This window comes from Lacerta agilis, chromosome 10 (genome assembly GCF_009819535.1).
Source record: "Lacerta agilis isolate rLacAgi1 chromosome 10, rLacAgi1.pri, whole genome shotgun sequence".
NCBI lineage: Eukaryota > Metazoa > Chordata > Lepidosauria > Squamata > Lacertidae > Lacerta > Lacerta agilis.
Window position 1 is genome coordinate 68591433 of NC_046321.1, and position 12833 is coordinate 68604265.

The 12833-nt window shown below is 47.8% G+C and overlaps 1 protein-coding gene across 1 annotated transcript in view; it reads left to right on the forward strand.

The window, feature by feature from the left end:
* Window positions 1-2835: 2835 nt before the first annotated feature.
* FRMD4A (FERM domain containing 4A) overlaps window positions 2836-12833 on the forward strand; it is a 404157-nt gene continuing 394159 nt past the window's right edge. The window contains 2 exon segments of the mRNA XM_033162332.1: window positions 2836-2930; window positions 3415-3552. Coding sequence (XP_033018223.1) covers window positions 3490-3552 — 63 coding nt within the window. The 5' untranslated portion in view covers window positions 2836-2930; window positions 3415-3489.

Consider the following 12833-nt stretch of genomic DNA (forward strand, 5'->3'; position numbering starts at 1 on the left):
TTCCAAACAAGAATTGTAAGCATTTACGGTATTTTTCAATAGGCAGACAGAAAAATAGAGCAAAATCAGAGTGTTAAATTGCAAAGTTGAAAAGAGAAGACTCCCTGGAAAAGACTCCCTGGAAAAGACCCTGATGTTGGGAAAGATGGAGGGCACAAGGAGAAGGGGACGACAGAGGATGAGATGGTTGGACAGTGTTCTCGAAGCGACTGGCATGAGTTTGGCCAAACTGCGGGAGGCAGTGAAGGATAGGCATGCCTGGCGTGCTCTGGTCCATGGGGTCATGAAGAGTCGGACACGACTGAACGACTGAACAACAACAAATTGCAAAGTATAATTTTCCAGGAAACAGTTTTTTTGGAACAGCAGTGTAACAGCGACATGTCTAAAGGAACACAAAAATGTTTCCACAGCTGGTCTCCAGGGCTGATTTCATTGTTAATCCTGGAAGAGCAAGGGTTGAGCTTGGAGGTAATTGGCTCCAAGGATCTTGTCCACATTCTTGGGCTGTAAAAATTGAAAAGTATCCATAACACAAGGAAAAGTACTTGCCCACAGTTAAGACCATCCAAACTGGGATGAATGCAAGTGAATTTATTGACAATGTGCTTAGAAAAATTGGTCACAATAGGCCACTGAGAGGTCATTCCCAGGGAACAAGGGGACCCACATGGCTCCACCAGGAGGGAGAAGATGCACTGGAGTTACTATGTCAACCACCTGGACCAGAGGTTGACCAGGGCTTTGACCAAACTTTAATTCTAAATGAGGGTGTATTCCAGAGGTTTTCAACCTTTTTGAGTCCACAGCTCCCTTGACCAAATACATTCTTTCTGCGGCACCCCGTGGGACTCAGGAGCCCAGTTATGTCACCCCTTGCCTGCAGAGCTGGCAGCCTCTCACCCCCCCCCCCTTTTTAAAAAACCCTCCCTTGTGAAATGTTCCCTCAGCCTCCTCTCCTCTCCCCTTTCCTTGGGAGTCCTCCAGGCAGCCACTGCTGCTGCCCCTGGTCTCTAAGCTGTCCCCCCCCCACAAATTAGGTGCCTCCTCGCACTGCCCCACAGGGAACTGGGGCTTGTCTGTCCATTCACAACAGCAAGGACTGGCAGACTGGCTGCCTGGGCTCCCTCGCCCACTTGTTTGCCCACTCCGAGGCTGCCTCAGCTCCTGGCAACCAGCACCCCCTGGCCAGCCCTAGAGACACAATTTGCCTGGGTAACTTATGGCCAGGGCTGCTGTAACAAACAGCTCTGCAAACCTTTGGGGGGCAGAGATGCAAGAGGGCATCAGAGGAGGGAGGGGAGGAAAGAGGGACAGAGGCCAGTGTTGCCCACGGCACCCCTGACCATCATTCAAGGCACCCCTGGGTGCCACAGCACACTGATTAAAAACCACTGGTGTATTGGATTGTAGGTTTACTCTTACGGGGAAGCAGGGGCAGACTTTGGTCTTTCAAATTTCAGCAATGCCCTGTCCAAGGCCAAAATCTGGCACCCCCTGCATATTGCTTTCTGTTCTGCTCAACTCACTACGGCATCCAATGCGGCAGGTCTGGTTGCTCTGCCCTAAATCTGCCTCTGGAGGAAGTGACTGTGTGGTTTGTGTTGGTTTGTGTGCACTGGTGGGTGTGGAAGAGAGAGAGAGAGAGAGAGAGAGAGAGAGAGAGAGAGAGAGAGAGAGAGAAATCTAGCCCCATTCATATGATTCCATATGGAATGAACACGTGGACAGCAGCAACAGGATCCCACATCTTGATCCAACTTCCACACATCATCTGAATGTAGGAAGAACTGTAGTCCTTTCCCCAGTTCTCAGACCTTTACTCCATGTGCAGAATGAATGCATGCTTCACCTGTGCTGCAACATGGATTCACATGTAGAAGCACATGTGTGGCGATGATAGGACTCCATGTGACTGAAAAAGCAGTTGGCAATTGCATGGAGCCCAGCTGTCATACGTATGTGCGGACACACATTGCAGATGTGTAATTCAACACATGGCAAGAAGCAGGGCCAACTTCTCCCCACCAGGCATACCTGCTTCTCCCTTGCCAAATGTTGAGTCTGCTTTGGCCCCATCCCAAAAGTCTGTTTCATGGACACACTAAAGTCCTAGCTTAGTGACAGGACACATGTTTTGTGTGCAGAAGTTCCCAGCAGGAGATGGTGGCAGGCGAGATGGACCAATGCTCTGACAGCATGAAGCTGATGCTCACCTGATTCTTTCTACATGTAGAGAAGCTAATGAGGATGTGTGGGTTTTGCCACAGTCATGTACAAGCAGATGCATCTCATGAAAATTCCCCTGAGATGATCCACTTGGCCCAAGGGATCTTTAGATAAATAATTGAAATGAAAACCAGTGGAGTGGCTTTCGAAAGCAAGGAACTTTATTTAGATTCCCGTGCTGCTCTCCCTTTTACACCCGTTCTTGAAACAAGGAGCTCATTATCTGGGCTAATTAATTGTTGTCCCTTAATGGTCTCCTGCCCCCAGAATCACTAGCCTATTGACGACCACCTGGGCATTGTAGGGGAGCAGACCCCTCACCTCTTTCTATGGAAGCAGAGGAGTTGGAGGAGGACAGGAAGCCTGTCTGCAGCAGGCATGCAGGGAAGCCGGCGTGATCAGAACGCTAACAGGGCCGGCTGTGTAATTACATGTTTCTTGTAAGTGTGTTAGCTCCATGGGGAGCTGAGTCCATTTGGAGAGAAGGAGAAATAGCCCCCCCCCCTTTCAGTAAGGTGAAAAGGGTCATCGCATATCCTAGTTGCCATTCAGATATAATAAAGGTAATTGTTGCTCCAGAGTGCTGGCTCGCCTTGCTTTTGCTCAGTCATTCCTCATGTCTGCATTATGCAGACGGCTGGTTTCTAACTGGGGAAGCACACTGCTTTGAGGAAGAGAGAAGACCATTTGTTTTGCAAGCGGTATGTTGTGATTACAGTATTATCTTTTTGCATTGTTTCTGCAGTATTGTGAGGGGGTGTGTGGAAGACTAACATAATACAAAATCTGGGCTGTAGACGCTTGAACCACAGTGCAGATTATTCTCTTGACAGTTAAAAGCAATTGATATTATTCCTCATGCAGAGGTGGGGAGGGGCGGCGGCTTTGCAGCATTCCTGTATTTTTAACTTGTTGTGGTAACGTTTGTGTTAAGATGAATGTCATGTTCCTGTTGCTGTTTGCACCTCCTTTTTAACTATCCTGCAGATTCCAATCTGATCTTTCGTCTCTCTAGCTGGGTTCCTTACTGCATCTCCTCTCCTCTCTCTCTCTCTCTCTCTCTTGAGTGTAAAGTTTGGCCTAGCTGAAGCTTGTTTCAACCCTGCAGATTTTGTTTTTTGGGTAAACCACCTCCTTCTCAAATCAGAGCATTTTCTCCCTGAGCTTGATTTTGGATGTTTCCAGGCTGCAGGAGGTGCCAGTGGATGCTTTGCCCTTGACAGAGGGCCAAGAGCCGACCGAATCCAGGGGAGGATTTATATGCAAGACGACAAGGCGATGGCTACGCAGCGAGCTCCGGAATCTGCTCTCGGCTTGTTGATGGTGAGTGGTTTAAGGGGATGTTGAGCTTGAGGTGGCCTGGGTGGATCGAGGGTGAAGATCATGCCAAAGAATTGATGGGTTATATTGGTATCGTGCTGCTGGTGGTGCTGTGTGTGTGTGTGGGGGAAGGGCTGGCTGTTGTGCTTTTTTAACAAAATGGACAAGGAAGGTGTTCATTCTTTTTTTCTATGGCCACCACACTCAACACTAATGATCACAATTTAGAGATGTCATCTTTTCCTGGTCCTGTTTTTTTTTTTTTTAATGTCTCCTGTTGTCTTCTGGTTAAGGTGCTCTTGGCAGGTTGGAGGGGGGGGGAACTGCCAACAAATGTAGATAAACTGTAATGATCATGATAATAGCCTATATGTCACAACAAGTTAGCATGCAGTTGTTTGTGTTTCTTAGAACAGCGCCTGAATCTTTGCATCGTTCGGGAAGTAAACCCCGTGGACCTGTGCCCTTGCCTGCCTCCATATGTGTCCCCAATGACAATTAAGAGTGCCTTTCATAGATGATGGTGTCAGCAACCAGAGGATGCCATCTCAGGGGCTGCATGCAGATCTGTTCCCTGGGGTACCTAATGACCATGCAAGACCTGCCTATCTCTGGGTGGGGTGGGGTGGGTAGGGTGTGGGTTTCAGGCACTGCCCACAACACATGGACCTACTGACCCACTCTTCAAAGTTCTGCCACGGAGGCTGAATCCTGGAAGGGTGTGACTTTCTGTTCATTTGCTTTTATTAAAACAAAGCCTGTGGGGCTGAATTCCCCAGATTATACTCTTCTTTTGCATCTTTCACTCTTTTTTTTTTTTTTTGGCCACCCGGAATCATTTCAGTCCTGAGCTTTTCCAAGCGTTGAATTAATCCTCCTTCCCACCCCTCCCTTTGCAGGGGATGGAGAGGGTTGCAAATGGCAGGGCAGTATATACATATTGATCTCTGCTTTCTGGTGGTGCTAGAAATGGTCTCCTGGAACTTGACATTTGCAGCCGTAGACTAATGGCCTCCTGGCACCTTGAGTGGTTAGCAAAGGTCAAGCGGAGAAGAACATCATTTATGTCCATTACTAAATACTCTATTAAATTTACTGATGGTTTGTCTTTATATTTATCAGCGGCTGTCATAACAAGCAGCCAGCAGTGTGTTGCTTTCTCAGTGTTTTCCCTGGTTCTTTAAATGGTTGCCTTCTGGGCTTGGCCTGTTTAAATCTGCAGAAGGAGCCCTCTCTGCCAGTGTAAAACCCAGGAATGGCAATAATGGTTTGCAATGCACTGTGGGTGATGCTTGGAGGAGCAGGTGCTTGGGCATCAATCTCAGTGATTGGGGGGGGGGGACAAGGGAGTTGGGGTGGATGCTATTGCTGTACAAGTAAGACATCTGTGGGCCTCTCCACATGGCCTTCCTGTTGCATGTTCAAGGTGACTGGCGTTCATGATGCTTTGGGGGCGATCACAGGTGATCCGACTTTCATCACTGCTTGTGCCTGCGAAGGTTTGGGGACGGTCACACTGATTCCTTTTCAGTCAATGCGGATCCCTAACTTTTTGCTGAACCCCCCCCCCCCAATAACTTATTATACCACAAGTGTTCTGGTTTATTTATTTTATTGCACTTTAGCCCCTCCAAACAGTAATGCTGTAGAAGCAAACTAACTACTAAATACACCTGCCATAAAACCCCTGCCTGGAGGGGCTGGTCTGTATTTTGCCCGTCTGCCACAATCACTTCCCCAATTATTGTTTATTGTATATGTTGAACTAATTGGATAGCTAAGTTGTGCCCCTGAAAAACTACCCAGACAATGTGGGATGCCTTTGTGCATAGCTTAGGCAAATGAGTGTACAGTTTACTGACCCCCTGCTTTTGTCTTCAGCGGTTGGTGTCGTATACCGTAGTTTTACTGGTTGCACCTTTAGTAGCAGCAGTAGTAGTAGAGATTGTGCTGTTGACATGAGCCTGTCCTCCAAGGAGTATTAATTCAAGGAATATGCATTGAAATGAGTGTAGACGTGTTAAGTCATTCTCAGTTCCTTCTCTTCTTGAGCTGGCTGATCCACAGCCAAGCTCCACTGCAGAACCAGCATTCAAGCTATTTTAAGCTCATTGGACTCCAGCGACTCCATAGAAAAGCACAAACCAAGAGGAGGGTATGGTGGCACCTTAAACACTAACAAATCTAGTGTGGTAGCAGCTTTCATAGACTCAAGCCCACTTTGTCCCTTGCATGAAGTGAAATCTTTTTTGGCAGGCATACCTGTATAAGTGAGAAAGCTGTGGAGGTGGAAGTTCAGTGGCAAAGAGAAGCAAAGAAACTGTCAGTGACCATTAGAGCTTCAACAGGTTCCTTCACTGAACTCTTTTTGGCCCCCGCTGAAAACGTTCTTATTTGCCCAAATGCTTAGAAAGCTGAAGTCTTAGTATTTTAATTTTTGTATGTTTTAAAGTAGGGTTGTGAATTTTTCTCTATTTTAATTATTTTATCTCTTTGTAAACTGCTTTGAGGGTGCGTATTTTTACAGGTATATAAATTTTGCAAAATAAAATAAGTAGCCATACCATTAACTTTCTACAGGAGCAGATTGGTGATAATGGCTTGAGATTACTGCATTAACTCCTCTAGTGGGGAAGGGAGCCATTTCCAAGAAACAGTCAAAGGTAGAACAGAGATTCTGGCATTTTCCAGCTCCCTGGATTTCCACAGGCATCTGGTTGGCCCTGAGAAGAAGAGTTTCAATTTGATATCCCGCTTTATCACTACCCGAAGGAGTCTCAAAGCGGCCAACATTCTCCTTTCCCTTCCTCCCCCACAACAAACACTCTGTGAGGTGAGTGGGGCTGAGAGACTTCAGAGAAGTGTGACTAGCTCAAGGTCACCCAGCAGCTGCATGTGGAGGAGCGGAGACGCGAACCCGGTTCCCCAGATTACGAGTCTACTGCTCTTAACCACTACACCACACTGGCTCTCACTGAGAGAACAGGATGCTGGACTTAGATGGGTCCTCTAGCCTGATTCAGCAAACTCTCTTTCCTTCCTTCCTTCCTTCTACATACATACATACATACATACATACATACATACAGTACAAAATTTGTAAACCACTGGATGATAACGAAACCGCTAAGCAGTTGGTCAGCTAATTAATACACATGTTTGAAATTGTTGCCTTTTGTACCCATTGTGACCATGCTGTGCACTTGTGAAAGAGGCACTTGTCCCTTGGTGGCTTAGCTAGTCACCAAGTGATGAATATGGATTTGTGGACCAACCCTCAGGCCTCCAATATAAGTCATATTTACTAGGAAGTAAGTCCCATTGAACTCAGTATGACTTCCTTCTTTGCAAACGTGTTTAGCTGGGATGAGCTCTTACTACTGATGAGTAGTAAGCATTATGAAAAGCATTAGGAAACATGAGCATTATGAAAAGCATACACATTTCAGCTTTTCAGAGGAAATCCTCCCTAACTCTTTTCCTTTTGCCCCTGACTCCTTTCCATTGCACTGTAAAAACTGAGCAAAATTGCCTATTTATCTTCCTAGTTCCCATCTCATCCCATCACTTCTCTAAATAGTTTTCTCTTTACAATGTTTCCATAATTCATTTAGCAGTGAGATTCGCTAATAGAATCTCTTTATACTCCCAGACTCCTGCAATACGGATATTATATTCCTGGCCCAAGGGAAAGGTCTAGGGAGATGGCTTTTAATAACAAAATGGGCAATTCATGTCATGGGAGACATTACTTAGCAACTAGCAAAATGCTCATCATTGTGATGTTCTTGCGAAGGGAAGCCTGTATTCATTTTATGAACGCTGTTTCTATACCACCACATAACCAACATTTTCTGGGTGGCATACAGAGAAATGATTGAAATGCAATATGAGCAATTAAAAATGCAATTGCAATAAAACATATTGCAGCAAGGAAAGATCAGTAACATCAGACTCACGTCTTAACATTTCAAAATAAAACCAAGCAGAGCTTCAGATCTTTTTAAGTCCTTGAATGGTCCCCTAAAAAGCCAGGGTGAATAAACAAAAAGTTTTGCTAGACTTAAGGGGAACACAGTCAGTCTTCTCTAAGGAGGCCATTCCATAACTGGGATGGTGTCACTGAGAAGAGCATCTCACTAGTAGCTGCCCATGAAATCTCACTGGGAGAAGCGCCTCGGACAGTGACCTTTGTGTCCAGTACCAGCACATGTGGAAGGGAGCGATCCTTCAGGTAAGGAGTCTCCAAGGTGTCTGGGGTTTAAAAGGTTAAAACCAGCCCAGAAATGGACTGGAAGAAGGTGCAGCTGACAAAGCAGAGTGTGGTGGCCAGTCTTCACCACATCTCTGACTGCTGCTTCTGGACCCTTTTCAAAGGCAACCCAACGCATAGACAGTGGGTTACCTACAGTCGCCTTGCATATTGTAACAGGGCGTGTCATTTTAGGGAATGAAACTTAATTTTTGCAAATTTCTACAGTGAGGGGATCTTAAAAATATGTTTTTGGGTATGAGGAATTCCTGTCTGCTATTATTTTTGTGACTGGGCAACATTTAGCTTGGTAAGTCTACGTTTGATGAAGAAGCACATAAACCGCTTTTGGAAAACCCCCAAATTGTACACTTCTTCAGATACCAAAGCTCATACCAAGAACAAACTTAGTTGGTCTCTAAGGTTCTACTGGAAGGAATTTTTTTTTTTTTTGGACTATGGCAGACCAACGCGGCTACCTACCTGTAACCCAAAACTGTAATTTTACTTTCTGAAAATGTCACATAATACAAGAGAGGTGGAGCTAGCTGCTCTGGTACTCGGAGCGGTGCGCATGCTGTGCACCTGGGGGCGGGGCTAGCCACCTGCGGGGGTGGGGAGAGGGTCCCAGGGGGGCGCTGTGGCCATGTAACCCTCCCTCAGGGATGACGCCCAGGGCGGACCGCACCTACCACACCCCCTTCCTCCGTCAGTGTAATACAAACAAACAAACAATTTGTAATGATTTCTATGCAATTTTACACACATTTTACTTACCAAGCAAAACTAAATTATATTGATTTAACCCAAATATATTTTGAATTCCCAAGTCATGTTGCAACTTTTTTAGCACCCCTCATTTGGGGAATTGGAAAAAATTCAACACGCCCTAATATTGCAAGGACCTTTGCCTTCATCCCTTGCTGGGTAAATTCTCGTCAGTGAGAGTGTCTGGGTGGGTCTACGGCAGGGTCTACCACAGTCTGCCCAAGTGCAACTCTCTTTCCTCCACAGGAACAAACAGCGACCGTTCACTTATATGGGAGAAAGTAGAGCAGCGCATTTAACTGAGTGCTAATCCCGCTCACTTTGCGACACCCCCTCCCCCTTATCTGCATAGCCCCACCCCAGGCTGTTTTACTTGGCTAAAGGGAAGGAATGCTGGGAATATGGATAAGGAAGAGCTGAGCAAGAGGAAGGCGCTTTCTCCCATGGGTGGCGCTTGCATGCTCCAGGGAGTCTGGATGAGGCCCTTTTCCACCCATCCTTCCTTAGTCGCTTTGGGGCTCCCTTAGGCTTCTCTTTCTGATTGCAGTGTGATAGGTTTGTTAGCTTTTTGGTGGTGTGCCAAGATTCTCAGTAAGGTTCAGATTCCCCTCTATGTAGGGATTGCCACCAACTTGGATGGCTTCAACAGAGGATTTAGATGACCAATTCACGGAGGATCTGTTTCTCCTCTCCCTCCCCTGTCAGGGGCCGGGTACTTCTCACTTGCTGGGAATGGTAAGTGGGAAGAGTGCGGCTGTAGCTGCTGTCCTGTTTGCGGATCCTGCTTGAGAGGCCTCTGCTTTGCCCCATGAGGACCAGATGCTTGTCTGGGTGGCTCTTTGGCCTGATTCAGCTGCACTCCTGATTCTATTCAGATACTAAATGGCACAAACGCTGTGCATCTGAGGAGCATCTGCTGCAGCTATATTTTTATACTTTAGCATTGCTATATTTGTTGTAACAACAACACATATCCTTTGACGCACAGCAGCATTTCCCTTTTTGAAGCAAAGTGGCTTTGGTTACTCCGTGTCCAGAGTTGATGTAGCACATGTGGTGCCTTCCAGATGTTATGCGTGACAATGTCCATCAACCCTTGGCAGGGATGGGAGCTATAGCCCACAACATATGGAGGGCACCACATTGGCCACCCATTGACCTAGAACATCTGCCCTAGTTTATACCTGCAGCTGGGATGGCACTGCCACAGCATGGGAGAGCACAGTGGCGGAGGAAGCCGCTCGGTCACCTGGGGCGGCAAACCCGGGGGCCCAGCGGCGGCACACGCCTGGGTAGCAAACCCGGGGGGCCGTATGACACACGGCACATGCGTGCCGCGCCACTTCATAGCGGCGCCGGTGGGGAGGCCCTGGATGGGCCGCGGGGTGGAGCGGCCTTGCTCGCAGGCCACTGAGCAGGTTTGCAAGCAGGCTGTGGGCAAGGCTGCCTCGCTCCGTGGCTTGCTGGGGGGGCGGGGCTTGGCTTGGGCAGGGCAGGTGTGCTGAGTGTCATCCCCCCTCCCCTGGAACCCGGGGCACACCGCCGCCATCGCCCCCACCTCGCTACGCTATTGGTAGAGCATCTTCACTGCTTTATCTGCCCTACGCTTTTGGGAGCCTATTGCCACTGAGGACTCTGGGACACACACATTCAGTCATGCACCAACCTTACAATGCCTCTCCTTTAAAACCAATCATTCCCAGAAAGGGCCACTTGCCCAAGGCCACCTAAAGACCCTGGTCTGCCATAATCAAATCCAACATGCTCAGCTACTGTTTCACACTGGTCCACCTCTGGAAGTTCTTGATTGTTTGCCTTGAAGCACAGAGGGAAGGGAGGGGAAAGCACGGCTTGCCACTTTGCACATCAGATACAGGCTAGTGGGCTGAGATGGTATCCTGTCCTAGCTGAACAACTCCTGTGAGTCTGTGCCATTTTGTAGAAAATGAAAGTGCAGTATTTGACTTGCTGAAGGTAATATGCTCATGGGGCTGAAATATAGTACTTGGTTGAAGCCCCCAGATGACTCCTTTTATCTTTCTCCCCTTGTGACTTCAGGCACGTGACACTCAGTGGCATAACTAGCTGCTTGGGTGCTGGGTGCGGCAAGCGCATCCTGCAGTGAGCCACCCATGGGGTTGGGGCGCGCTGCATGGAGCCTCTCCGCTGCCTCCCCCTCAGCTGTAGGGCGGCTGAGGGAGAGGCGGAGGCCAGACACAAGTCCCACGCTGCCGTTTTAGGCAGCGCAGAGCCTGCAGGCGCCTAAGTCACCACTTCGCTCCCAGGAGAGACGTGTGGTTTGGACATGCTGCAGGCCCCACAGTAAGTGCTGGCCCCCACGGTATGGTGCCCAGTGCCAGCCGCATTTCGTTACATTTGTTGACTGAACTAAAAAGTATTGTGAGCCCCTTTAAAAAAAAAAAAAAAACCTCATATGTTTATCATTTTGTCACCCCCCTTTGTGATGACACCTGGGGGTGGCCCGCACCCCTCCCCCGTTCCTCTGCCACTGGTGACACTACTATGCATGGTAGTTTTACTGGACACCGTCATTATAATTTTTTGGGACATGAACCATATGGCAGAAAGGAAGTCCATGTACAGTATATGTACACTAAGAGCTCATTTGAACACACAAGTGTGAGGGGAGCAGGGGTCTCCTAACAACTCTCAGCACACAATATAGATGGCATGGAACTGAAAAGGAAACAAGGTGCTGTCATGTTCTGAACCCCAGAAATGTCAGACAAATAGGATGGGCACATTTCATAGTCCAGTAGTTTACTCTAGTTATGCAGACTTCATAGCCGAAAGCATGCGCAGGCCAGCATTGGCGCCCCACTTGAGAGCCATAATACTGTATATTGCTCAGATTACAGGAGATAAGCAGCGTCGCTTCAGTCTTGGAGATGGCAAATCAGAGCAGCTACAATAACACAAGCTACTCTCTTATATCATCAGCTGGTTGACACCTGAATGGTGTGTTTAGGCTGCTCTTGTATTTGCAGCTTCATTGCAGAGGGGCTATTGAATTTCTCATGTGGTTAGAATACAAAACGCTGATGGGAATGGCTCGCAATTGGAAGCCTGGTTCCTTAGCTTCATTTTATCTGCCCACATAAAGCCCCTTTGAAGGCTTTCCAAATAAAAAAAGCGTGTATTGATCAAAGGGTATTGAATGGCACTGTAAGTTAGGTCAGTTGGGCTCGGTTGCGACAGCATTGCAGCATTCTAGCAGAATGAGATCCGAGAGGCCTGACCTCTAGACTGCCAAAGGTTAACGTGCCTTTTAATTGGTATTTATTGGATGAAAGTTGTTCGGAGTATAAAGGTGTTCACTGATGGCCCAGTGAGTTAAAATCCTGCTGTTTGGGGTGATCTGCTCACATCTTCAACAGTTGCCCTTGGCTTTGTATATGAGTAATAGATCCCCATCTTCTGATTCTGTGGCCTCCTATTTGCTTCATTCACCTCTCATGATCCCAAGTCTCTGGACTGATTTTCATGCTGCTGTATGGGGAAGGGCTCAGTGTCGGAACACACGCTTCACACCCAACAGGTCCCAGGTTTGAATAGTTCAAGCCTTGATGTCTCTGGGTGTGGCTGGAGATGACTCCTGCCTAAAAGTGCCAGCAGTACTGAGGTGGAGAGAGGGCATTCTCTGTCCCTGAGGATAGGAGCTACATCTGCAAGTGCTGTGGAAGGGAAAGGTCCTGCTCTGTGGCCTTTTTGTTTTTGCCTTGCCTCACAGCAGCTAGGCCAGGCTGATCCGGAGGTGTCGTGCTCTCTGTGAGTCAGAGCGCCACGGCTGCACACCCTCTAATCAAGGGGCCTTCTGGTGTTGGTGGACTACAACTCCCACCATCACCTTGACATTGCCTATGCTGGCTGGGGCTGATGGGAGATGGAGTTCAGTGGCACCTGGAAGGCTACAAATTCCCCATCTTTGACTGAGACCAGCTCCTGCAGTGGGGAAAAGAGGGGTACACCTTTGTAGGCGGGATGGAAGTTCAGTGGTAGAGCAGATGTTTTGCATGCAGAAGGTCCCAGGTTCAATCTCTGGCACCTCCAATTAAATAGCCAAGTAGCAAGTGGTGAGAAAAACCTCTTCCTAGGACCCCAGACCCATTTCTAGTCTAGATAATGAACTACTAGACAGACTTGGTACCAGGCAGCTTTCTGTGTTCCTATGAAGTGGAAGACAGGAGTGCCTGGCGTGCTCTGGTCCATGGGGTCACAAAGAGTCGGACACGAATAAACGACT